This window comes from Pecten maximus, chromosome 11 (genome assembly GCF_902652985.1).
Source record: "Pecten maximus chromosome 11, xPecMax1.1, whole genome shotgun sequence".
Lineage (NCBI taxonomy): Eukaryota > Metazoa > Mollusca > Bivalvia > Pectinida > Pectinidae > Pecten > Pecten maximus.
This window is the reverse complement of record NC_047025.1, coordinates 17,947,050-17,974,277: the sequence shown is the minus strand read 5'-3', so window position 1 is coordinate 17,974,277 and position 27,228 is coordinate 17,947,050. Positions and strand designations below refer to the sequence as shown.

The 27,228-nt window shown below is 40.5% G+C and overlaps 5 protein-coding genes across 5 annotated transcripts; 2 read left to right on the top strand and 3 right to left on the bottom strand.

Annotated features, from left to right (window-relative positions):
- The first annotated feature begins 4,989 nt into the window (after positions 1-4,989).
- Positions 4,990-5,436, top strand: LOC117338482 (acidic proline-rich protein HP43A-like). Its single transcript, XM_033899837.1, has one exon. The coding sequence runs from the start codon at positions 4,990-4,992 to the stop codon at positions 5,434-5,436; it is 447 nt and encodes a 148-aa protein (XP_033755728.1).
- Positions 5,437-7,561: 2,125 nt separating this feature from the next.
- On the top strand, positions 7,562-7,867 carry LOC117338481 (basic salivary proline-rich protein 3-like). Its single transcript, XM_033899836.1, has one exon. It carries the CDS (start codon positions 7,562-7,564, stop codon positions 7,865-7,867), a length of 306 nt encoding a protein of 101 aa, XP_033755727.1.
- Positions 7,868-15,731: 7,864 nt separating this feature from the next.
- LOC117338480 (extensin-like) lies at positions 15,732-16,202 on the bottom strand. The gene has a single exon (XM_033899835.1). The coding sequence runs from the start codon at positions 16,200-16,202 to the stop codon at positions 15,732-15,734; it is 471 nt and encodes a 156-aa protein (XP_033755726.1).
- A 376-nt stretch (positions 16,203-16,578) lies between these two features.
- LOC117338479 (adhesive plaque matrix protein-like) lies at positions 16,579-16,968 on the bottom strand. The gene has a single exon (XM_033899834.1). It carries the CDS (start codon positions 16,966-16,968, stop codon positions 16,579-16,581), a length of 390 nt encoding a protein of 129 aa, XP_033755725.1.
- Positions 16,969-18,074: 1,106 nt separating this feature from the next.
- Positions 18,075-26,838, bottom strand: LOC117338478 (adhesive plaque matrix protein-like). The gene is made up of 2 exons (XM_033899833.1): positions 26,815-26,838; positions 18,075-18,893 (listed from the first exon to the last, which is right to left on the bottom strand). Exons 1-2 carry the CDS (start codon positions 26,836-26,838, stop codon positions 18,075-18,077), a joined length of 843 nt encoding a protein of 280 aa, XP_033755724.1.
- Positions 26,839-27,228: the final 390 nt, after the last annotated feature.

The window sequence follows — 27,228 nt, the reverse complement described above, 5'->3', positions numbered from 1 at the left end:
TTGATGTAGCCATGTGAATATAGCCATATTTCCATTTGATATAGCCATGAGAATATAGCCATATTTCCATTTGATACTGCCATGAGAATATAGCCATTTTTCCATTTGATATAGCCATGTGAATATAGCCATATTTCCATTTGATATAGCCATGTGAATATAGCTACAATTTCATTTGATATAGCCATGATAATATATAAAGCCACATTTCCATTTGATACTGCCATGTGAATATAGCCACATTTCCATTTGATATAGCCATGTGAATATAGCCACATTTCTGTTTGATATAGCCATGTGAATATAGCCACATTCCTGTTTGATATAGCCATGAGAATATAGCCATATTTCCATGTGAATATAGCCATATTTCCATTTGATATAGCCATGTGAATGTAGCCATATTCCATTTGATATAGCCATGTGAATATAGCCATATTTCCATTTGATATAGCCATGTGAATATAGCCACATTTCCATTTGATATAGCCATGTGAATATAGCCACAATTTCATTTGACATAGCCATGTGAATATAGCCATATTTCCATTTGATACTGCCATGTGAACATAGCCATATTTCCATTTGATATAGCCATGTGAATATAGCCATATTTCCATTTGATATAGCCATGTGAATATAGCCATATTTCCATTTGATACTGCCATGTGAATATAGCCACATTTCCATTTGATACTGCCATGTGAATATAGCCACATTTCCATTTGATATAGCCATGTGAATATAGCCATATTTCCATTTGATATTGCCATGTGAATATAGCCATATTTCCATTTGATATAGCCATGTGAATATAACCATATTTCCATTTGACATAACCATATGAATATAGCCACATTCCTGTTTGAAATAGCCATGTGATTATAGCCATATCTCCATTTGATATAGCCATGAGAATATAGCCATATTACCATTTGATATAGCCATGTGAATATAGCCATATCTCCATTTGATATAGCCATGTGAATATAGCCACATTCCCATTTGATATAGCCATGAGAATATATAAAGCCACATTTCCATTTGAAATAGCCATGTGAATATAGCCATATCTCCATTTGACATAGCCAAGGAAATATGACCACATTCCCATTTAGCATAGCCTCGATAATATAGCCACATTCCTATTTGACTACACTATGGCATGTGAGAGGCATGTATATGTCCCACCCCAGAGGTGCTCTTGTTTTATTCAAGTCCTTTGAATTTGAAATGTTGATAATTACATGATCATTTCAGACCATGGCAAATTTAGCACCATGACAACACTACATTGGTTGGGATTCTATGCTTCCTTAAAAGCTTACCACTTTTTTTTGAATTGTAGAACAACAGAATTTTAAATATTGATAAACATTTCTGAAATGTCCTTTACAGCAGCACATCCATATTCCATCTGCATTTCTAGTCTATTTAGGAACTCACTTGGGATCGGGGTGGATAGTCTTAATTCGTCAATACCAAATTTCCTCCACTGAAAAGCAAATTGAGTCAAACTTCAATGATTTTTCTATGATTTTCAGTAAAAAGAATTTGACAAAGGGAAAGGAAATTCTGAGACAAAGTTTCAAGTGACCTAATTGCCTTTTGTCTGTTGTAGTGTTCTGTCCGTCCATAAACAATTTACCTTTTCGACATCTGAATAACAAAGAATCCCAGGGATATGATATTGGGTTAGTAGCATGCTGTGAATGGCTACCAAGTTTGTTCAAATGAATGACCCTGACCTATTTTCAAGGTCACAGGGGTCAAACATGTTAAAATCTTTAAATGACTTCTTCTCAATAATTAAAAGTCCCACGGTCATGATATTTGGCCAGTACCTAGCATGCTGGGATAAAGGGCTACCACGTTTGTTCATTTGAATGACCATGCATGATCTTGACTTTCAAGGCCACAGGGATCAAATGTGTTCAATGTTGGTTGTAAAGCAAAACATCTCTCCATGTACACATCAGAACTAGTGTGACCACTAATTAAGGCCCTGCGCCTCTTATTAATTGATTAATTATACTAAAACCTTGATTTAACACCCTTGTTTGATATAAAAGTAAAATCTTAATATTGATTAGCAAAAAAACATCACTTTTTACTGTTTCCGTGAATTAACTGGAACAGTTGTGAACAGATTTTCTTCAGACTTGGTTATAATGTTACATGCATTAAGGGCTCAGCCAAGTGCCATTGTCACTTTTGCCAGATGTTATTTGGCAGAGTTATGCCCCTTGATTAACAAGAAATAACTCCTGCAAATATTATCTGATTATCATTAAACTTAGTAACAAAAGTATCGTCCTTTGATTTATGAAAAAGACTGTTATTTGCCTGTAAATAACTTACCCAAATATTTTCCAAAAGTCTTCAAACTTAGGAAAAGGGTTTAAGGTATTAAGGGTGAAGCAAAATTGATGATAGGGTTTGGTAATGGCAGATGAGAAGAAAAGTTTTGGAAAATCAATTTACTTTATTCCATAATTCATGTTCAATAAAACATCTAACTTCTGCATAAGGCTTTACTTTTTTCTTCATGTTTAAAGCAATACATTATGGCTCAACAGAATTTATAATTCCTTGAGCTATAATAATGTTAGTTCCTAACCTCAAAAATGTTTACCTACAATAACTACAATAATTCAGGAAAGTGGGGGATACCAATTCCATGAATTTGCTTGTTTATACAGTTAAACTTTAATAAAATACCTATCACTTATAGTAGTAAAACATTAATTTGACCCTGTTTTTTTTTATAAATCTTTTTGATATAATGCATACCATGTATGTTGTAGGTCATCATTATAATGCCTCTTGTTTATACATGTATGTAGTGAGATTCCAAAATTTCAATGGACAAATATAGTGGAGTTATTTAATAACACTTTCCTTGCTCTGGTTAATGATTTTAGTCTTGAAGCACTTCCTACTATATCATTTATATTTACTGTACAACTATGTTTGAATTTAACTTTATCTTTGGACGATAAATTTTAAGTAAGTAGATTTATTGATTTTCAAAAGCAAACCCGGAAGACCAATTATAGTGTGCTATTTCATCAGAGCAAATGTGAAGCATTGATACTTGGGTCAGGTCAAAGTTCAAAAGGTCAGAGGTTTGATCCCCACTGGGAATGATGTGTCTGACTGATGTTTGTCAGTTCCATCCAAATATTGGCATGGCTGAACAGGGCATTCAAATCAAGGACTATAGTACAATAGATATTATCCTTCATCTTACTTTTCAGTTGTTTATATACCCCTCCTACAAAAAAAAAACAACATTTATATACCCCTCCTACACATTAAACCATTTATATATTTATATACCCCTCCTACAAAAAAACAAAAACATTTATATACCCCTCCTACAAAAAAAAAACAACATTTATATACCCCTCCTACAAAAAAAAAAAAAACAACATCTATATACCCCTCCTACACATCAAACCATTTATATACCCCTCCCTACACATAAAACCATTTATATACCCCTCCTACACATCAAACCGTTTATATACCCCTCCTACACATCAGACCATTTATATACCCCTCCTACACATCAAACCGTTTATATACCCCTCCTACACATCAGACCATTTATATACCCCTCCTACACATCAAACCGTTTATATACCCCCCCCATCAGACTGTATATACCCTCCTACACCATTAAACCATTATATTATATACCCCTCCTACACATAAAACCACCCCTCTACACATAAAACCATTAACATTATCTACCCCCCTACACATCAAACTATTAACACATAAACTTATATACCCCTCCTACACATAACGTTATATCCCCTCCTACACATACATTTATATACCCCTCCTACACATCAAACCGTTTATATACCCCTCCTACACATCAGACCATTTATATACCCCTCCTACACATCAAACCATTTATATACCCCTCCTACACATCAGACCATTTATATACCCCTCCTACACATTAAACCATTTATATATTTATATACCCCTCCTACACATAAAAACATTTGTATACCCCTCCTACACATTAAACCATTTTTACATTTATATACCCCTCCTACACATAAAACCATTTATATACCCCTCCTACACATAAAACCATTTATATACCCCTCCTACACATTAAACCGTTTATATACCCCCTCCTACACATTAAACCATTTATATACCCCCTCCTACACATTAAACCATTTATATACCCCTCCTACACATTAAACCATTTATATACCCCTCCCCTACACATCCAAACCGTTTATATACCACCCGCCCTACACATCAGACCATGTATATACCCCTCCCTACACATCAAACCGTATATTACCCCTCCTACACTAACATTATATACCCCTCCTACACAGAAACCATTGCATTAGATACCCCTCCTACACAGTAAAACCATTTGTATACCCCTCCTACACATAAAACCATTTATATACCCCTCCTACACATAAACCATTTATATACCCCTCTTAACATTAAACCATTTATATACCCCTCTACACATCAGAACCATTTATATACCCCTCCTATACATAAAACCATTTATATACCCCCTCTTACACATCAAAACATTTATATACCCCTCCTACACATCAAACCATTTATATACCCCTCCTACACATCAAACCGTTTATATACCCCTCCTACACATCAGACCATTTATATACCCCTCCTACACATCAAACCGTTTATATACCCCTCCTACACATCAGACCATGGAGAGACCCCGCCGACACAGTAAAACCATGGAGATAGGGAGAGACCTCCGCCGACACAGAAAACAGGGAGAGACCCCGCGGGACACAGGAAAACCAGGGAGAGACCCCGCGGACACAGGAAACCAGGGAGACAGGTAGAGACCCCGCCGACACAGAAAACCAGGGAGAGACCCCGCCGAAACAGAAAACCAGGGAGAGATCCCCCGCCGACACAGCAAACCGGGGAGAGACCCCGCCGACACAGGAACCAGGGAGTATGACCCCTCCGACACAGGAAACCAGGGAGAGACCCCCGCCGACACAGGGAAACCAGGGAGAGACCCCCGCCGAAACCGGAACCAGGGAAGACCCCGCCGACACAGGAAACCAGGGGAGAGACCCCGCCGAAACAGGAAACCAGGGAGAGACCCCGCCGACACAGAAAACCAGGGAGAGACCCCGCCGACACAGAAAACCAGGAGAGGACCCCCGCCGAAACAGAAAACCAGGGAGAGACCCCCGCGACACAGGAAACCAGGGAGAGACCCCGCCGAAACAGACAACCAGGGAGAGATCCCCGCCGAGACAGGATAAAACAGTGGAGAAACCCCCGCCGACACAGGAAAACAGGGAGAGACCCCCGCCGACACAGAAAACCAGGGAGAGACCCCGCCGACACAGGAAACCAGGAGAGACCCCGCGACACCAGAAAAACGGGAGATGACCCGCCGGAGACCAAGGGAAAACAAGGGAGAGACCCCCGCGACAACAGAAAAAGGGAGAGACCCCTCGCCGGACACAGGATGAAACCATGGAGAGACCCCGCCGACACAGGAAAACCAGGGAAGACCCCGGCCGCAGACAGGGAAACCAGGGAGAGACCCCGCCGACACAGACAACCAGGGAGAAGACCCCGCCGAGACAGGTGAACAGGTCGAGACGGCCGACACAGAAAAAAAAGGGAGAGGTACCCGCCGACTACAGGAAACCATGAGAGATGGAAACCCCGCCGACAAACAAAAACAAAAACAGGGATAATCCCTCGCAGACAAAAAAAAAACAACAGGGAGAGTACCCCTCCTACAAAAAAAAAAAAAACAACATCTATATACCCCTCCTACACATCAAACCATTTATATACCCCTCCTACACATAAAACCATTTATATACCCCTCCTACACATCAAACCGTTATATACCCCTCCTACACATCAGACCATTTATATACCCCTCCTACACATCAAACCGTTTATATACCCCTCCTACACATCAGACCATTTATATACCCCTCCTACACATCAAACCGTTTATATACCCCTCCTACACATCAGACCATTTATATACCCCTCCTACACATTAAACCATTTATATATTTATATACCCCTCCTACACATAAAAACATTTGTATACCCCTCCTACACATAAAACCATTTTTACATTTATATACCCCTCCTACACATAAAACCATTTATATACCCCTCCTACACATAAAACCATTTATATACCCCTCCTACACATCAAACCGTTTATATACCCCTCCTACACATCAGACCATTTATATACCCCTCCTACACATCAAACCGTTTATATACCCCTCCTACACATCAGACCATTTATATACCCCTCCTACACATCAAACCGTTTATATACCCCTCCTACACATCAGACCATTTATATACCCCTCCTACACATTAAACCATTTATATATTTATATACCCCTCCTACACATAAAAACATTTGTATACCCCCTCCTACACATAAAACCATTTTTACATTTATATACCCCTCCTACACATAAAACCATTTATATACCCCTCTTACACATTAAACCATTTATATACCCCTCCTACACATCAGACCATTTATATACCCCTCCTATACATAAAACCATTTATATACCCCCTCTTACACATCAAACCATTTATATACCCCTCCTACACATCAGACCATTTATATACCCCTCCTACACATCAAAACCGTTTATATACCCCTCCTACACATCAGACCATTTATATACCCCCTCCTACACATCAAACCGTTTATATACCCCTCCTACACATCAGACCATTTATATACCCCTCCTACACATCAAACCGTTTATATACCCCTCCTACACATCAGACCATTTATATACCCCTCCTACACATCAAACCGTTTATATACCCACTCCCTACACATCAGACCATTTATATACCCTCCTACACATTAAACCATTTATATATTTATATACCCCTCCTACACATAAAAACATTTGTATACCCCTCCTACACATAAAACCATTTTTACATTTATATACCCCTCCTACACATAAAACCATTTATATACCCCTCTTACACATTAAACCATTTATATACCCCTCCTACACATCAGACCATTTATATACCCCTCCTATACATAAAACCATTTATATACCCCCTCCTACACATTAAACCATTTATATACCCCCTCCTACACATTAAACCATTTATATACCCTCCTAACACTAGTTCAAACCGTTTATATTACCCCTCCTACACATTCAGACCATTTATATACCCCTGCCGACACATGCAAACCGTGTAGTATACCCACTCACTACACATTCAGACCTCATGGATATAACCCCTCCTACACAGGTAAATCCAGGGATAGAGGTAGCGACCCCGGCCGGACACAGGATAAAAACAGGGATACCCCGCTGGACACAGAAAACCAGGGAGTAGACCCCGCGGACACAGGAAACCAGGAGACAGGGAGAGACCCCCGCCGACACAGAAAACCAGGGAGAGACCCCGCCGAAACAGAAAACCAGGGAGCGACCCCTCCGACACATAGCAAACCCGTGGTAGAGCCCCCGCGACACAGGAAACCATGGAGAGACCCTCCGACACAGAAAACCAGTGGAGAGACCCCCGCCGACACAGGAAACCAGTGGAGAGACCCCCGCCGAAACAGGAAACCAGGGAGAGACCCCGCCGACACGGAAACCAGGGAGAGACCCCCGCCGAAACAGGAAACCAGGTGAGAGACCCCGCCGACACAGAAAACCAGGGAGAGACCCCGCCGACACAGAAAACCAGGGAGAGACCCCCGCGAAACAGAAAACCAGGGAGAGGGACCCCCGCCGACACAGGAAACCAGGGAGAGACCCCGCCGACACAGAAACCAGGGAGATGACCCCGCCGAGACAGGAAACCAGGGAGAGACCCCCGGCCGACACAGGAAACCAGGGAAGAGACCCCCGCCGACACAGAAAACCAGGGAGAGACCCCCGCCGACACAGGAAACCAGGGTAGAGACCCCGCCGACACAGAAAACCATGGAGAGACCCCGCCGAGACAGGAAACAGGGAGAGACCACCGCCGACACAGAAAACCAGGGAGAGACCCCCGCCGACACAGTGAAAACCAGGGAGGACCCCGCCGACACAGAAAACCAGGAAGACCCGCGAGACAGGAAACCAGGGAGTAGACCCGCCGACACAACAACCAGTTATAGACCCCCTATACATTAAAACCAGGAATACCCTCCTGACACATAAAAACAGTGATAGACCCCGCCGACACAGTAAAACCAGGTATAGACCCTCCTACACATAAAACCATTATATACCCCTCCTACACATAAAAACATTTGTATATGTATATACCCCTCCTACACATAAAACCATTTGTATATGTATATACCCCTCCTACACATAAAACCATTTATATACCCCTCCTACACATACAAACATTTGTATATGTATATACCCCTCCTACACGTAAAACCATTTATATACCCCTCCTATACATACAACCATTTATATATTTATATACCCCCTCCTACACATAAAACCATTTATATACCCCTCCTACACATAAAACCATTTATATACCCCTCCTATACATTAAACCATTTATATATTTATATACCCCCTCCTACACATAAACCATTTATATACCCCCTCCTACACATAAAACCATTTATATACCCCTCCTACACATTAAACCATTTATATACCCCTCCTATACATTAAACCATTTATATACCCCCTACTATACATTAAACAATTTGTTTTCACTTGTCTGTCCTCACGTGTTATTCCACCTGTCCGTCTGTCTGTCTGTCTGTCCAAATTTCTAAGATCCTGCTTTTATGTCTCTCCTCAACATGAAACTGTTGTAGTTATTTGTCTGTCCCAGTTGTATGTCTGTCCCACATGTCTGTCTGTCCCAGTTGTATGTTTGTCCCACATGTCTGTCCTAGTGGTCTGTCTGTCCCAGTGGTCTGTCTGTCCCAGTGGTCAGTCTGTCTCACATGTCTGTCCTAATGGTCTGTCTGTCCCAGTGGTCAGTCTGTCCCAGTGGTCAGTCTGTCCTAGTGGTCTGTCTGTCCCAGTGGTCTGTCTGTCCCAGTGGTCTGTCTGTCCCAGTGGTCTGTCTGTCCCAGTGGTCAGTCTGTCCCAGTGGTCAGTCTGTCCCAGTGGTCTGTCTGTCCCGGGGGTCTGTCTGTCCTAGTGGTCTGTCTGTCCCAGTGGTCTGTCTGTCCCAGTGGTCTGTCTGTCCCAGTGGTCTGTCTGTCCCAGTGGTCTGTCTGTCCCAGTGGTCTGTCTGTCCCAGTGGTCAGTCTGTCTCACATGTCTGTCTGTTGTAGTTGTTTGTCTTTTCCATGTTTGTCTGTCCTAGTTATTTGTCTGTCCCAGTTGTATGTCTGTCCTAATTGCATATATGTCCCACATATCTGTCTGTCCAAGTTGTTTGTCTGTCCCACATCTTTGTCCCAGTTGTATGTCTGTCCCACATGTTTGTCCCAGTTAAATGTCTCTGTCTCACATCTGTCTGTTCCCAGTTGTATGTCTGTCCCACATCTTTGTCCCAGTTGTATGTCTGTCCCACATCTTTGTCCCAGTTGTGTCTGTCCCACATATCTGTCTGTCCCAGTTAAATGTCTGTCTCACATCTTTGTCCCAGTTGTATGTCTGTCCCACATGTTTGTCCCAGTTAAATGTCTGTCTCACATCTTTGTTCCAGTTGTATGTCTGTCCCACATCTTTGTCCAGTTGTATGTCTGTCCCACATGTCAGTCTGTTCCACTTTTTGTATGTATAAGAATTCCTTGTTGAACAAGAACAATTCTAATTCTTTTAAAGATTTTTTAAGAAATCTTTAGAATTAGAATATCTGATGTTGTGTAAACTTGGTTGTACTTTAATTTTTCCCTATTTTCATTATTTGTAAGAAATAGAAAACATGTGGCAAAAAGGAGAAAAGCAATACATTTCCTGCATCTTGTATGTGTGGTACATCTTAAATGTATTTGTAATGATAAAAACATCAAGTAAAATTACTCCCACAAAAATGTATATATGTGTGAACTTTATAGAAATATGTGTTTGATGAGGGAACATAACACCATGTCATTAGAACCTACAAAAATTAATTATGTATTGTCCATTAACGTAATTTGGCAGAATAACAACTTTGTCAACCATGTTGCCTCCATTAAGCATAATGTTCATGTTTAATTATTTAGTGCTGTCATTTTTGTACATTTAACAATTAGTGCAAAGGCGTAAAAACAACAGCCATGTACAATATGGCCTTAGTAGATGATATCAACAGCCAATGTAGCCACCTGCGAAACTAATGCTGCTCGTAATTTTTCTGACATCATTATCCAAAAAAACTGATGAACCACAGATACATTTAGATAAAAGATGTTAAGGGGGTATTGATATAACAAAATAGTCAATAGGTGTAATGGAGGTAAAAGTGTGTCATCTAAATAAACTGTGACTTGATATAATGCCATCATCATTGAAAGGATTACTCGACTAAATTATATATAAACTAGTAATCAGGAAAGCGTGAACATGTAAGTTTGTGATCAATATTTCTTGAAAATCCTGACAGGCTATTTCTCAAATTTCCCCTGTGTCCTAAGTTGTACCTGTTCAATTTTGAAACCGATCAGAAAAATAGACCTTGACCTCTAGCTGACACAGTTACTTGCCCTTTGCATGGTCATATGAATTCATGTTTAATTCCGGCAACCAACTTGCTTCATTATGTCCTAACAAAATATTAGCTTGTGAAATGATACAAAATTCTACCTTGACCTTTCAATCCAATGAACTTGACCTTTGACCCTGACTTTTGACGTAACTTTTTTTTTTATTGAAATCTTGACCAAATTTCATGTAAATTTGTCAATAAATACTAAAGTTATAAGACAGCAACAAAATTTGTGGACAGACAGATGGACAGAGTGATTACTATAGCTAATATACACAAATGATCAATCTTTTCCCTAGATCTTAATAATTTGACAGCAATTCAAAATTACCAAATTCAAAATGACTGCCTGTCAGCCATCTTGCATTCCATACAATCACAAAATCATTTGTTTTACATGTACGTCTGTGTTTGGATGAAGCAACTACTTATCACTAACATTAAGTTCTTATAATAACTGAGTTTGTTTATTTTTATAACTAATTTTGTTATTGGGTTCTGTCATAGATAACATCATTCACTGCATTTTTAGCTCGCCTGGACCAAAGGTCCGGAGAGCTTATGTCATGACGCGGCGTGCGTCGTACATCTGTCGTCCGTCAACATTTGCTTCAAATTGCTACTAGTCAAAAAGTTCTTATTGCATTTTGACCAAATTTGGCCAGAAACATCCTCTGCTAAAGGGGATCAGATTTTGCATAAATGGTGACTCTGACACCTAAGGGGCCAGAGGGGCAGGGTCTGATAGGGGAAATTGAGGCAATATCGTTAAATTGCTACTAGTCAAAGTTATGAATGGATTTGAACCCAATTTGGTTACAGAAACATCCTTTGTCAATGGGGAACAGATTTTGCATAAATGGTGACACTGACCATTCAGGGGCCAGAGGGGCGAGGCCCAATAGGGGAAATAGGGGTAATTTCTTTAAATCGCTACTAGTAATAAAGTTATGGATGGATTTTAACCTAATTTGGTCATACTCTGACTCCCAAGGGGCCAGAAGTGTTGGGCTCAATAGTGGAAATAGAAGTAATTTCTTTTAATCGCCAATAGTCATAAAGTTATGAATATATAATGGTCAGAAACATCCTTGGGAGAAGGGGAACAGATATGCGTAAACAATGACACAGACGCCCAAAGGACTGAAGGGGCGGGGCCCAATAGGGGAAATAGAGGTAATTCCTTTAAATCGCTACCTGTCATAAAGTTATAAATGGATTTGAACCCAGAAGCATGCTTGGGGAAAGGGGAACACATTTTGCATAATGCTTGCTGTGACCCTCCATCCCATAACCATGTATAGCATTGCTGGACGTTAAGGGATAAACACAATTCTGATATAAAAATAGGCCCAAGGGTTTTTCCCCACCCTAAGGGACTTAGTTTCTTTAAACGCAATCATGTTGTAAAAACAATCCCTGAGGTCTTTTCACACCCTTAGAGAGTCTGGATTTCGTTATTTCTTTAAAGCAGTTGGGATCCCACACTTTAACCATATATAGCATTGTTCGAGATTGACAAATAGAGCTATGTATTAACGAATTGAACATGAACATTATTTTGACATTTGGTCAAATCCAACCAGGTGAGCGATACAGGCCAAATGGGCCTCTTGTTTCTAAAATGGACTTGCTTAAGTCCTGATGCTGTTTGAAATGAACTGTGAAAACATGTGTATAATGAGATATGTGTATCATGAAATGGATCTAGACAACAATAGTAACACTATGTGTCACAATCTTTAAAATGTGTGAGGTAGATTTACTGATATACCTGTAGTTTTAGTGGAATCCTGTCACAATATTAAAATGTGTGAGGTAGATTTTCTGATATATTCCTGTTGATGTATGTGATATATATAGCGTGCCATTACAATGATGTAAATTGTAGTGATTTAATGAGAATGTGATTTGTATGTAGGGATATTGAGGGTCACCCACCAACACAGACATGTAAAAAAGAATGATCACTTTTCTACCAACCACCCATCCACCCAGTCTAAATACCATGTCCTCTGGTCTGATGCCCTACACACAGGCTAGGTTCCACACCCAACAGGAAGACCCAATTCCTTATACCCACAATCAGGCTGGATAGATTCCCCACAAACAGGAGAGCTAGATTTCCCACCAACATGATAAACTCCCCACACACAAGCTAGCAAGATTTCCTATTGAGATTTCCCACCCACACGATAAACTCCCCACACACAGGCTATCTACTTTCCCACCCATAGGACAGATTCCCCACACTCAGGCTAGCTAGATTTCCCACCCACAGGATAAACGCCACACACACAGGCTATCTACTTTCCCACCCATAGGACAGATTCTCCATACTCAGGCTAGCTAGATTTCCCACCCACAGGATAAACGCCACACACACAGGCTAGCTATATATATAGATTTCCCACCAACAGGATAAACGCCACACACACAGGCTAGCTAGTTTTTCCCACCCATAGGACAGATTCCCCACACTCAGGCTAGCTAGATTTCCCACCCACAGGATAAACGCCACACACACAGGCTAGCTAGATTTCCCACCCACAGGATAAACGCCACACACACAGGCTAGCTAGATTTCCCACCCATAGGACAGATTCCCCACACTCAGGCTAGCTAGATATCCCACCCACAGGATAAACGCCACACACACAGGCTAGCTAGATTTCCCACCCACAGGATAAACGCCACACACACAGGCTAGCTAGATTTCCCACCCACAGGATAAACGCCACACACACAGGCTAGCTAGATTTCCTACCCACAGGATAAACGCCACACACGCAGGCTAGCTAGATTTTCCCACCCACAGGATAAACGCCACACACACAGGCTAGCTAGTTTTCCCACCCAAAGAACAGATTCCCCACACACAGGCTTAATTTCCTTCCCACAGACTACCAGACTTTCCAATTCACAGTTTACACTCCTATACTCAGAGGATCCCACCCACTGGCTAAGTTCCCCTACTCATGGGCTAAGTAACATACCAACAGTCATATTTCCAACCCACAGTCAGATTTCTCACCTGTTTTGATTCCCACCAACAGTCATATTTCCAACCCTAAGTCAGATTCCTCACCTGTTATTTTGAGTCCCCACTCACAGTCTGATATCCCCTGTCCCCTGTACCCTATCACCTATCTAGGTAGCCCAGACTTTGGTCAGATATTCAGGTGTTTATCAGTAAAGTTAGGGTCACTCTCCTCTTTCCTAATCAACCTACATGGTAATAATCTAATTACCTTTTGATATTTTTGTGTACTATTTATTGAAGAAACGTGCTATTTATGAACTAAATAAATCTTGCTGTAATGATAAGTTCATCAGTTAAACTACTTAAAATCCTTCACTTGACTTGATCACCTTGAACAGATACTGTAATGCTTTAAATGTAATTAGAAATGAGTTGGAAGAAGTAGAATTATAGTTCCACTCTGATGATGTCATCAGCGTTAAAAGGTCGAAGCAGTTTGATATTATCCCTTGGTTTATGTTGTAATAAATAGTTCATTATACAGATGTCAGTTTTCTTGAACACCTGATATCAGGTAATGGTACATTAGAAATCACACAAAATTAACAAGAAAAAAATTAATTTGGAGTGCAAAAGGATTTTTCTGCTGAAACTGAAATGTCATTATGCACCTGGATTTGCACCTGAGAAAAAAGTGCAGCTGACTATAGAAGGGGATTGTTAGGACATTTGACTGGTAATGAGGTATATATTTGTACCTGTAAAAGCTGTTAGCCTTACAACACATACTACTTACACTACTTTGAATTTCCAAATTACATTTACATCTTTATTATGTATCTGATAACACTTCAGGTAAGAAAACTATCAATAAGAAAAGTGTTCATTTCATCCATAAACATATTATTTAGTTTTTGTACTTTTTTCATTGCTTGAATCAGAATCAAATTTAAATGGACATTTAACTGGATATATGATATGCATAGAAACATACAGGTACCTTTTTTCAGGTACAATCAGAAAGAAATTTTAATTGCATAATTTGGAGATGTCAGTGGTGCTGAATTAATTGATCGGATGATAGATATTCAGTCTCAGGTGTGTAGTCAAGAGGTGTGGCCGCTGACCGGGGCAGCACCAAAACAAAACGCTTTACTGATCTGGATCTCAACCATCACATGTTCTGTTTAATTAGTTTTCATTTTTTAACAAAGAAGCAGTCATTAGTCAATCTACAAAACAATAGGTGAATGTTACCTGCACTAGGTATTCTGGAAACCCACAATTTTTTAATGTTGCAGTCCCTAGTCTATATTCAGTGAGGCTTGAGGGCTAAACAATGACTCGCGTATGCTGGCCTATGATAATCCTGTCCAAGTTTTTAGCCATTAAGTTATAGAGGTGACCTATATGATTAAAAGTGGTGGCAAAACAGTTAAAATATAGGCCAGTGCATAGCATTACCTGATTGATAAGTACAGATTGGATCAGAAAAATGTACATGTAGTGTTACGTAAACTTAACAAATCCGTTTCACTACTGCGGCCCAAGTGTGGATCACTCGAGGCACTGGTCGTGGTCCTCTTGTGAATTTGGATGGTAAAGGCAGGTCAATCCATAATTCACACAGATAATTGTGGATGTTACACCTGTCTGATGTGTCATTAGACCTGGTGATCAGGGCTTACTATACAGACTCGTTGGCACAGGTAAGCATGTAACTCTAGCAAAAATAGCAGGTGTGTATGATTTAAACCCCCAAGTGAGTGGAGGTTGATGTTTGGGGGAGGGGGAGTAAAGTGAGGGGTGTGATGACACGTGTGCAGACTGTAGGAACTTTATAGAGTTTTTGGCTCAGTTACAAACCTGCAGGGATGAGCAGATTCACTGTTGTTACATTGACAAAATTTTATGAATCAAATACCATGGGGTTAGTGAGACTGTCGGTGTGTAAGGGCCACCTGTACTACAGTGCGGCATCTCCACACAGATAATGTTTATACAGACAAAAAACAGGCTTGCCAGCTGTTGTATGGGAAGGGGGACTAATAGGGGAGTCATTCTAAGAATGGAAGAATGAAAGGGAGTCCTTCTTAGGGTGGAAGACTTGGAGGAAGGGAGTCCTTCCTAGGGTGGAAGACTTGGAGGAAGGGAGTCCTTCTGAAGGTTGGAGACTTGGAGGAAGGGAGTCCTTCTGAGGGTTGGAGACTTGGAGGAAGGTAGTCCTTCTGAGGGTGGGAGACTTGGAGGAAGGGAGTCCTTCTGAAGGTGGAAGACTTGGAGGAAGGGAGTCCTTCTGAGGGTGGGAGACTTGGAGGAAGGGAGTCCTTCTGAAGGTTGGAGACTTGGAGGAAGGGAGTCCTTCTGAGGGTTGGAGACTTGGAGGAAGGTAGTCCTTCTGAGGGTGGGAGACTTGGAGGAAGGGAGTCCTTCTGAAGGTGGAAGACTTGGAGGAAGGGAGTCCTTCTGAGGGTGGGAGACTTGGAGGAAGGGAGTCCTTCTGAAGGTTGGAGACTTGGAGGAAGGGAGTCATTCTGAAGGTTGGAGACTTGGAGGAAGGACGTCCTTCCTAGGATGGGAGACTTAGAGGAAGGACGTCCTTCCTAGGATGGGAGACTTGGGGGAAGGGAGTCCTTCTTAGGGTGGGAGACTTGGAGGAAGGGCGTCCTTCTTAGGGTGGGAGACTTGGAGAAAGGGAGTCCTTCTGAGGGTGGGAGGCTTGGAGGAAGGGAGTCCTTCTTAGGATGGGAGACATGGAGGGAGGGAGTCCTTCTGAGGGTGGGAGACTTGGAGGAAGGGAGTCCTTCTTAGGGTTGGAGACTTGGAGGAAGGGAGTCCTTCTGAGGGTGGGAGACTTGGAGGAAGGGAGTCCTTCTTAGGGTGGGAGACATGGAGGGAGGGAGTCCTTCTTAGGATGGGAGACTTGGAGGAAGGGAGTCCTTCTGAGGGTGGGAGACTTGGAGGAAGGGAGTCCTTCCTAGGGTGGGAGACATGGAGGGAGGGAGTCCTTCATAGGGTGGGAGACATGGAGGGAGGGAGTCCTTCTTAGGATGGGAGACTTGGAGGAAGGGAGTCCTTTCTAGGGTGGGAGACTTGGAGGAAGGGAGTACTTCTGAGGGTGGGAGACTTGGAGGAAGGACGTCCTTCCTAGTATGGGAGACTTGGAGGAAGGGCGTCCTTCTTAGGGTGGGAGACATGGAGGGAGGGAGTCCTTCTGAGGGTGGGAGACTTGGAGGGAGGGAGTCCTTCTGAGGGAGGGAGACATGGAGGAAGGGCGTCCTTCTTAGGTTGGGAGACATGGAGGGAGGGAGTCCTTCTGAGGGTGGGAGACTTGGAGGAAGGGAGTCCTTCTTAGGGTGGGAGACATGGAGGGAGGGAGTCCTTCATAGGGTGGGAGATATGGAGGAAGGGAGTCCTTCTGAGAGTGGGAGACATGGAGGGAGGGAGTCCTTCTTAGGGTGGGAGACTTGGAGGAAGGGAGTCCTTCTTAGGGTGGGAGATATGGAGGAAGGGAGTCCTTCTGAGAGTGGGAGACATGGAGGGAGGGAGTCCTTCTTAGGGTGGGAGACTTGGAGGAAGGGAGTCATTCTTAGGGTGGGAGGCTTGGAGGAAGGGAGTCCTTCCTAGGGTGGGAGACTTGGAGGAAGGGAGTCCTTCTTAGGGTGGGAGGCTTGGAGGAAGGGAGTCCTTCTTAGGGTGGGAGACCTGGAGGCAGGGAGTCCTTCTGAGGGTGGGAGACTTGGAGGAAGGGAGTCCTTCTTAAGGTTGGAGACTTGGAGGAAGGGAGTCCTTCTTAGGGTGGGAGGCTTGGAGGAAGGGAGTCCTTCTTAGGGTGGGAGACCTGGAGGGAGGGAGTCCTTCTGAGGGTGGGAGACTTGGAGGAAGGGAGTCTTTCTTAGGGTGGGAGGCTTGGAAGGAGGGAGTCCTTCTGAGGGTGGGAGACATGGAGGGAGGGAGTCCTTTCTAGGGTGGGAGACTTGGAGGAAGGGAGTCCTTTCTAGGGTGGGAGACTTGGAAGGAGGGAGTCCTTCTGAGGGTGGGAGATATGGAGGGAGGGAGTCCTTCTTAGGATGGGAGACATGGAGGAAGGGAGTCCTTTCTAGGGTGGGAGACATGGAGGAAGGGAGTCCTTCATAGGGTGGGAGACATGGAGGGAGGGAATCCTTCATAGGGTGGGAGACTTGGAGGAAGGGAGTCCTTTCTAGGGTGGGAGACTTGGAGGAAGGGAGTCCTTCTGAGGGTGGGAGACTTGGAGGAAGGGAGTCCTTCTTAGGGTGGGAGACCTGGAAGGAGGGAGTCCTTCTGAGGGTGGGAGACTTGGAGGAAGGGAGTCCTTCTTAAGGTTGGAGACTTGGAGGAAGGGAGTCCTTCTTAGGGTGGGAGGCTTGGAGGAAGGGAGTCCTTCTTAGGGTGGGAGACCTGGAGGGAGGGAGTCCTTCTGAGGGTGGGAGACTTGGAGGAAGGGAGTCCTTCTGAGGGTGGGAGGCTTGGAAGGAGGGAGTCCTTCTGAGGGTGGGAGACTTGGAGAAAGGGAGTCCTGCTGATGGTGGGAGACTTGGAGAAAGGGAGTCCTGCTGATGGTGGGAGACTTGGAGGGAGGGAGTCCTTCTGAGGGTGGGAGACTTGGAGGACGGGAGTCCTTTCTAGGGTGGGAGACTTGGAGGAAGGGAGTCCTTCTGAAGGTGGGAGACTTGGAGGGAGGGAGTCCTTCTGATGGTGGGAGACTTGGAGGGAGGGAGTCCTTCTGAGGGTGGGAGACTTGGAGAAAGGGAGTCCTGCTGGTGGTGGGAGACTTGGAGAAAGGGAGTCCTTCTGAGAGTGGGAGACTTGGAGAAAGGGAATCCTTCTGAGGGTGGGAGACATGGAGGGAGTCCTTCTGAGGGTGGGAGACTTGGAGAAAGGGAGTCCTTCCTAGGGTGGGAGACTTGGAGGGAGTCCTTCTGAGGGTGGGAGACTTGGAGGAAGGGAGTCCTTCTGAGGGTGGGAGACTTGGAGGAAGGGAGTCCTTCTGAGAGTGGGAGACTTGGAGAAAGGGAGTCCTTCCTAGGGTGGGAGACTTGGAGGGAGTCCTTCTGAGGGTGGGAGACTTGGAGGAAGGGAGTCCTTCTGAGGGTGGGAGACTTGGAGGAAGGGAGTCCTTCTTAGGGTGGGAGACTTGGAGGGAGGGAGTCTTTTTTAAGGCAGGAGACTTGGAGGAAATGATAGGAACACTTGGAATGGTACTCTGAAAGGGAGGGGAGTATTTCACTTTAAATTAAATTTTACTGTAAAGGAGAGACCAGGTTGTTTTTTCCTTTGACCAAGACATACGTGATGTACTCCAGAGGGATTGTTGGAATGGTACAGTGAGGGACATCTTAGGTATTGTACAAATGGGGACCCTAATTATCCATAGGAGACTGATGACTATGTGTCATATTAGGAGGACATTTTGGTATAGGGTCCTGATGCTTGTGTTGCATGGTGTCCTGTGCTCTCAGTTACTGCTTCTTATCTTCTTGGCCTGTTTGACCTTGTCACCCCTCATAGATATATGTGTTGGTGTTAACAGTCTTGTCATAGTAGATCCTCTCCTTTTCTGATAGTCCTTACTGCTTTAGGAGACAAAATCACGTAGTTCTTTCTTCATATTTACTCTTTGGTTTCCAACTGTTATGAAAAAAAGAAGTTTGAATAATAGTTTGATTTTACTACAAGTAATGAAGTTTAATAGAGTAATCTACTGATTGATGAGAGGTATCACAATTGGAGGACATTTACTGCAGATCATGTGGCCGTCAAATGTTCAACAGTTACAAATGATTGCACAATGTGTGCAGCGGAGTGGATCAATAGATTTCTGCTTGATTTCTGATCCAGTCACCTGTACATGAAAGAAGGTGGAAAATGAGCCAGTATAGATAGCCGATCCCCACGCTTTCTGGTCATGTGATAGGGCTTCTCAAAGGGACAGGTCTTCCTTATCAGATGGTTTAAATCTTCAACAGGTATTCTGATTTATGTGTGACAGCTACCTGTGACTACCTAACTCACTGGTTATAGTTCTTTTAAAGGGACAACCTCTATATCAACATGTTATTGTAGTAATGTGTGTACGACTTGTAAACAACTAATATAATAAACCGTAAGTTTGGAGGGAATACCTGCTATCTAACTTAGAACACAAAGGACTTCTGTAAAATCATTAACATTGTGAAAGTTGATTTAATTGATGAATTGCTTTCTCAAGGAAGATGAACAGATTTTTTCGAAATATGAAGTTGATTTTATTTCTACAGAAGTTTAAGTTTAGCTCATCTAATTTTCATTTGACAGTGTAAGGGAACCTTTGACCTTGTGTAGAATAAGGGAGATAACTGAGTCATAAAACCATATTAATATTTTCCTTCAAATCCCCTTGTCATATTTACTTATCTACATCATATAAAACTATGGGGTCACACTTACTTATCTATATCATACAAAACCATGGGGTCAAACTTATTTATCTACATCATATAAACCATGGGGTCACACTTACTTATCTATATCATATAACACCACAGGGTCACACTTACTTATCTACATCATATAAAACCATGGGGTCACACTTACTTATCTATATCATATAACACCACAGGGTCACACTTACTTATCTACATCATATAAAACCATGGGGTCACACTTACTTATCTATATCATATAAAACCATGGGGTCACACTTACTTATCTACATCATATAAAACCATGGGGTCACACTTACTTATCTACATCATATAAAACCATGGGGTCACACTTACTTATCTATATCATATAACACGACAGGGTCACACTTACTTATCTATATCATATAAAACCACTGGGTCACACTTACTTATCTACATCATATAAAACCATGGGGTCACACTTACTTATCTATATCATATAAAACCATGGGGTCACACTTACTTATCTATATCATATAAAACCACAGGGTCACACTTACTTATCTACATCATATAAAACCACTGGGTCACACTTACTTATCTACATCATATAAAACCATGGGGTCACACTTACTTATCTATATCATATAAAACCATGGGGTCACACTTACTTATCTATATCATATAACACCACAGGGTCACACTTACTTATCTACATCATATAAAACCATGGGGTCACACTTACTTATCTATATCATATTAAACCATGGGGTCACACTTACTTATCTATATCATATAAAACCATGGGGTCACACTTACTTATCTATATCATATAAAACCATGGGGTCACACTTACTTATCTATATCATATAACACCATGTGGTCACACTTACTTATCTATATCATATAAAACCATGGGGTCACACTTACTTATCTATATCATATAAAACCATGGGGTCACACTTACTTATCTATATCATATAAAACCATTGGGTCACACTTACTTATCTATACCATATAAAACCACGGGGTCACACTTACTTATCTACATCATATAACACCACAGGGTCACACTTACTTATCTATATCATATAACACCATGGGGTCACACTTACTTATCTATATCATATAACACCACAGGGTCACACTTACTTATCTATATCATATAACACCATGGGGTCACACTTACTTATCTATACCATATAAAACCATGGGGTCACACTTACTTATCTATATCATATAAAACCATGGGGTCACACTTACTTATCTATATCATATAAAACCATGGGGTCACACTTACTTATCTATATCATATAACACCATGGGGTCACACTTACTTATCTACATCATATAACACGACAGGGTCACACTTACTTATCTACATCATATAAAACCATGGGGTCACACTTACTTATCTACATCATATAAAACCATGGGGTCACACTTACTTATCTATATCATATAACACCACAGGGTCACACTTACTTATCTATATCATATAACACCACGGGGTCACACTTACTTATCTATATCATATAAAACCATGGGGTCACACTTACTTATCTATATCATATAACACCATGGGGTCACACTTACTTATCTATATCATATAACACCATGGGGTCACACTTACTTATCTATATCATATAACACCATGGGGTCACACTTACTTATCTATATCATATAAAACCATGGGGTCACACTTACTTATCTATATCATATAAAACCATGGGGTAACACTTACTTATCTATATCATATAAAACCATGGGGTAACACTTACTTATCTACATCATATAAAACTATGGGGTCACACTTACTTATCTATATCATATAACACCACAGGGTCACACTTACTTATCTATATCATATAACACCATGGGGTCACACTTACTTATCTATATCATATAAAACCATGGGGTAACACTTACTTATCTATATCATATAAAACCATGGGGTAACACTTACTTATCTATATCATATAAAACTATGGGGTCACACTTACTTATCTATATCATATAAAACCATGGGGTAACACTTACTTATCTACATCATATAAAACCATGGGGTCACACTTACTTATCTATATCATATAACACCACAGGGTCACACTTACTTATCTATATCATATAAAACCATGGGGTCACACTTACTTATCTATATCATATAAAACCATGGGGTCACACTTACTTATCTACATCATATAAAACCATGGGGTCACACTTACTTATCTATATCATATAACACCACAGGGTCACACTTACTTATCTACATCATATAAAACCATGGGGTCACACTTACTTATCTACATCATATAAAACCATGGGGTCACACTTACTTATCTATATCATATAAAACCATGGGGTCACACTTACTTATCTATATCATATAACACCATGGGGTCAGACTTACTTATCTACATCATATAAAACCATGGGGTCACACTTACTTATCTATATCATATAAAACCATGGGGTCACACTTACTTATCTATATCATATAACACCACAGGGTCACACTTACTTATCTATATCATATAAAACCATGGGGTCACACTTACTTATCTATATCATATAAAACCATGGGGTCACACTTACTTATCTATATCATATAACACCATGGGGTCACACTTACTTATCTATATCATATAACACCACAGGGTCACACTTACTTATCTATATCATATAAAACCATGGGGTCACACTTACTTATCTATATCATATAACACCATGAGGTCACACTTACTTATCTATATCATATAACACCATGGGGTCACAATTACTTATCTATATCATGTACACCACGGGGTCACACTTACTTATCTATATCATATAACACCATGGGGTCACACTTACTTATCTACATCATATAAAACCATGGGGTCACAATTACTTATCTATATCATGTACACCACGGGGTCACACTTACTTATCTATATCATATAACACCACAGGGTCACACTTACTTATCTATATCATATAAAACCATGGGGTCACACTTACTTATCTATATCATATAACACCACAGGGTCACACTTACTTATCTACATCATATAAAACCACGGGGTCACACTTACTTATCTATATCATATAACACCACAGGGTCACACTTACTTATCTATATCATATAACACCACAGGGTCACACTTACTTATCTATATCATATAACACCACAGGGTCACACTTACTTATCTACATCATATAAAACCACGGGGTCACACTTACTTATCTATATCATATAACACCACAGGGTCACACTTACTTATCTACATCATATAAAACCATGGGGTCACACTTACTTATCTACATCATATAAAACCATGGGGTCACACTTACTTATCTACATCATATAAAACCACAGGGTCACACTTACTTATCTATATCATATAAAACCATGGGGTCACACTTACTTATCTATATCATATAACACCACAGGGTCACACTTACTTATCTATATCATATAAAACCATGGGGTCACACTTACTTATCTATATCATATAAAACCATGGGGTCACACTTACTTATCTACATCATATAAAACCATGGGGTCACACTTACTTATCTATATCATATAACACCACAGGGTCACACTTACTTATCTACATCATATAAAACCATGGGGTCACACTTACTTATCTATATCATATAACACCACAGGGTCACACTTACTTATCTATATCATATAAAACTATGGGGTCACACTTACTTATCTATATCATATAACACCACAGGGTCACACTTACTTATCTATATCATATAAAACCATGGGGTCACACTTACTTATCTATATCATATAACACCACAGGGTCACACTTACTTATCTATATCATATAACACCATGGGGTCACACTTACTTATCTATATCATATAACACAATGGGGTCACACTTACTTATCTATATCATATAACACCATGGGGTCACACTTACTTATCTACATCATATAAAACCACGGGGTCACACTTACTTATCTACATCATATAAAACCATGGGGTCACACTTACTTATCTATATCATATAACACCATGGGGTCACACTTACTTATCTACATCATATAAAACCATGGGGTCACACTTACTTATCTATATCATATAAAACCATGGGGTCACACTTACTTATCTACATCATATAAAACCACGGGGTCACACTTACTTATCTATATCATATAACACCACAGGGTCACACTTACTTATCTACATCATATAAAACCACGGGGTCACACTTACTTATCTATATCATATAACACCACAGGGTCACACTTACTTATCTACATCATATAAAACCATGGGGTCACACTTACTTATCTATATCATATAACACCATGGGGTCACACTTACTTATCTATATCATATAACACCATGGGGTCACACTTACTTATCTATATCATATAACACCATGGGGTCACACTTACTTATCTATATCATATAAAACCATGGGGTCACACTTACTTATCTATATCATATAACACCATGGGGTCACACTTACTTATCTATATCATATAACACCATGGGGTCACACTTACTTATCTATATCATATAAAACCATGGGGTCACACTTACTTATCTATATCATATAAAACCATGGGGTCACACTTACTTATCTACATCATATAACACCATGGGGTCACACTTACTTATCTACATCATATAAAACCATGGGGTCACACTTACTTATCTATATCATATAAAACCATGGGGTCACACTTACTTATCTACATCATATAAAACCACAGGGTCACACTTACTTATCTATATCATATAAAACCATGGGGTCACACTTACTTATCTACATCATATAAAACCACGGGGTCACACTTACTTATCTATATCATATAACACCACAGGGTCACACTTACTTATCTCTATCATATAACACGACAGGGTCACACTTACTTATCTATATCATATAAAACCATGGGGTCACACTTACTTATCTATATCATATAAAACCACAGGGTCACACTTACTTATCTATATCATATAAAACCATGGGGTAACACTTACTTATCTATATCATATAAAACCATGGGGTCACACTTACTTATCTATATCATATAAAACCATGGGGTCACACTTACTTATCTACATCATATAAAACCATGGGGTCACACTTACTTATCTATATCATATAAAACCACAGGGTCACACTTACTAATCTATATCATATAACACCATGGGGTCACACTTACTTATCTATATCATATAACACCACAGGGTCACACTTACTAATCTATATCATATAACACCATGGGGTCACACTTACTTATCTATATCATATAAAACCATGGGGTCACACTTACTTATCTATATCATATAAAACCATGGGGTCACACTTACTTATCTATATCATATAAAACCATGGGGTCACACTTACTTATCTACATCATATAAAACCATGTGGTCACACTTACTTATCTACATCATATAAAACCATGGGGTCACACTTACTTATCTACATCATATAAAACCATGGGGTCACACTTACTTATCTACATCATATAAAACCATGGGGTCACACTAACTTATCTACATCATATAAAACCATGGGGTCACACTTACTTATCTATATCATATAACACCATGGGGTTACACTTACTTATCTATATCATATAAAACCATGGGGTCACACTTACTTATCTATATCACATAACACCATGGGGTTACACTTACTTATCTATATCATATAAAACCACGGGGTCACACTTACTTATCTATATCATATAAAACCACGGGGTCACACTTACTTATCTACATCATATAAAACCACGGGGTCACACTTACTTATCTACATCATATAAAACCACAGGGTCACACTTACTTATCTACATCATATAAAACCATGGGGTCACACTTACTTATCTACATCATATAAAACCACAGGGTCACACTTACTTATCTATATCATATAACACCACAGGGTCACACTTACTTATCTATATCATATAAAACCATGGGGTCACACTTACTTATCTATATCATATAACACCACAGGGTCACACTTACTTATCTACATCATATAAAACCATGGGGTCACACTTACTTATCTATATCATATAAAACCATGGGGTCACACTTACTTATCTATATCATATAAAACCATGGGGTCACACTTACTTATCTATATCATATAAAACCATGGGGTCACACTTACTTATCTACATCATATAAAACCATGGGGTCACACTTACTTATCTACATCATATAAAACCATGGGGTCACACTTACTTATCTACATCATATAAAACCATGGGGTCACACTTACTTATCTATATCATATAACACGACAGGGTCACACTTACTTATCTATATCATATAACACCACAGGGTCACACTTACTTATCTATATCATATAAAACCATGGGGTCACACTTACTTATCTACATCATATAAAACCATGGGGTCACACTTACTTATCTACATCATATAAAACCATGGGGTCACACTTACTTATCTACATCATATAAAACCATGGGGTCACACTTACTTATCTATATCATATAACACGACAGGGTCACACTTACTTATCTACATCATATAAAACCATGAGGTCACACTTACTTATCTATATATATCATATAAAACCATGGGGTCACACTTACTTATCTATATCATATAACACCATGTGGTCACACTTACTTATCTATGTCATATAACACCACAGGGTCACACTTACTTATCTACATCATATAAAACCACGGGGTCACACTTACTTATCTATATCATATAACACCACAGGGTCACACTTACGTGTTTGCATCCACCTAAAATCATGGAGTCACTTGTACTTTTATCTCACATGCCCATCTGCTCTGAGCTTTTGAATGACTTTTCTATAATCAAGAGGTTTATGATCACGATGTTGAGCCAGTGGCATTCTTTGATGAAAGACTCTAATTTGTTGTAATGAATTACTTTAAATGTGAAGAACTATCAAATTTACTCAATAGAATGACCTTGACATACTTTCAAGGTCACAGGATTCAAATTCAGAAAAGCCTGAGCAACTTATTCTGAACTGAAAGGTATTCATTAATGATATTTGACTTGAAACTTGCTGTAATGATGTGATATGAAATGTGTATGAATGATCAAGTGAATAAGGGCCAATCATGTAAACTAATAGAGGTCCAAATTTAGCCAGTAGCAAACTGGTATGAATAA

Excerpts from the sequence above, each read along its gene's own strand:
- LOC117338479 (XM_033899834.1), bottom strand. The coding sequence starts at position 16,968 with ATGTCTCCCAACCTAAGAAGGACGCCCTTCCTCCATGTCTCCCTCCCT.
- LOC117338478 (XM_033899833.1), bottom strand. The coding sequence starts at position 26,838 with ATGATTTTAGGTGGATGCAAACAC. Across the intron at positions 18,894-26,814 it reads TTTTAGGTGGATGCAAACAC|AGTACCATTCCAAGTGTTCC; the intron begins GTAAGTGTGACC and ends CCTCCCTTTCAG.
- LOC117338480 (XM_033899835.1), bottom strand. The coding sequence starts at position 16,202 with ATGACTCCCTTCCTCCAAGTCTCCAACCTTCAGAAGGACTCCCTTCCT.
- LOC117338481 (XM_033899836.1), top strand. The coding sequence starts at position 7,562 with ATGGAGAGACCCTCCGACACAGAAAACCAGTGGAGAGACCCCCGCCGA.
- LOC117338482 (XM_033899837.1), top strand. The coding sequence starts at position 4,990 with ATGACCCCTCCGACACAGGAAACCAGGGAGAGACCCCCGCCGACACAG.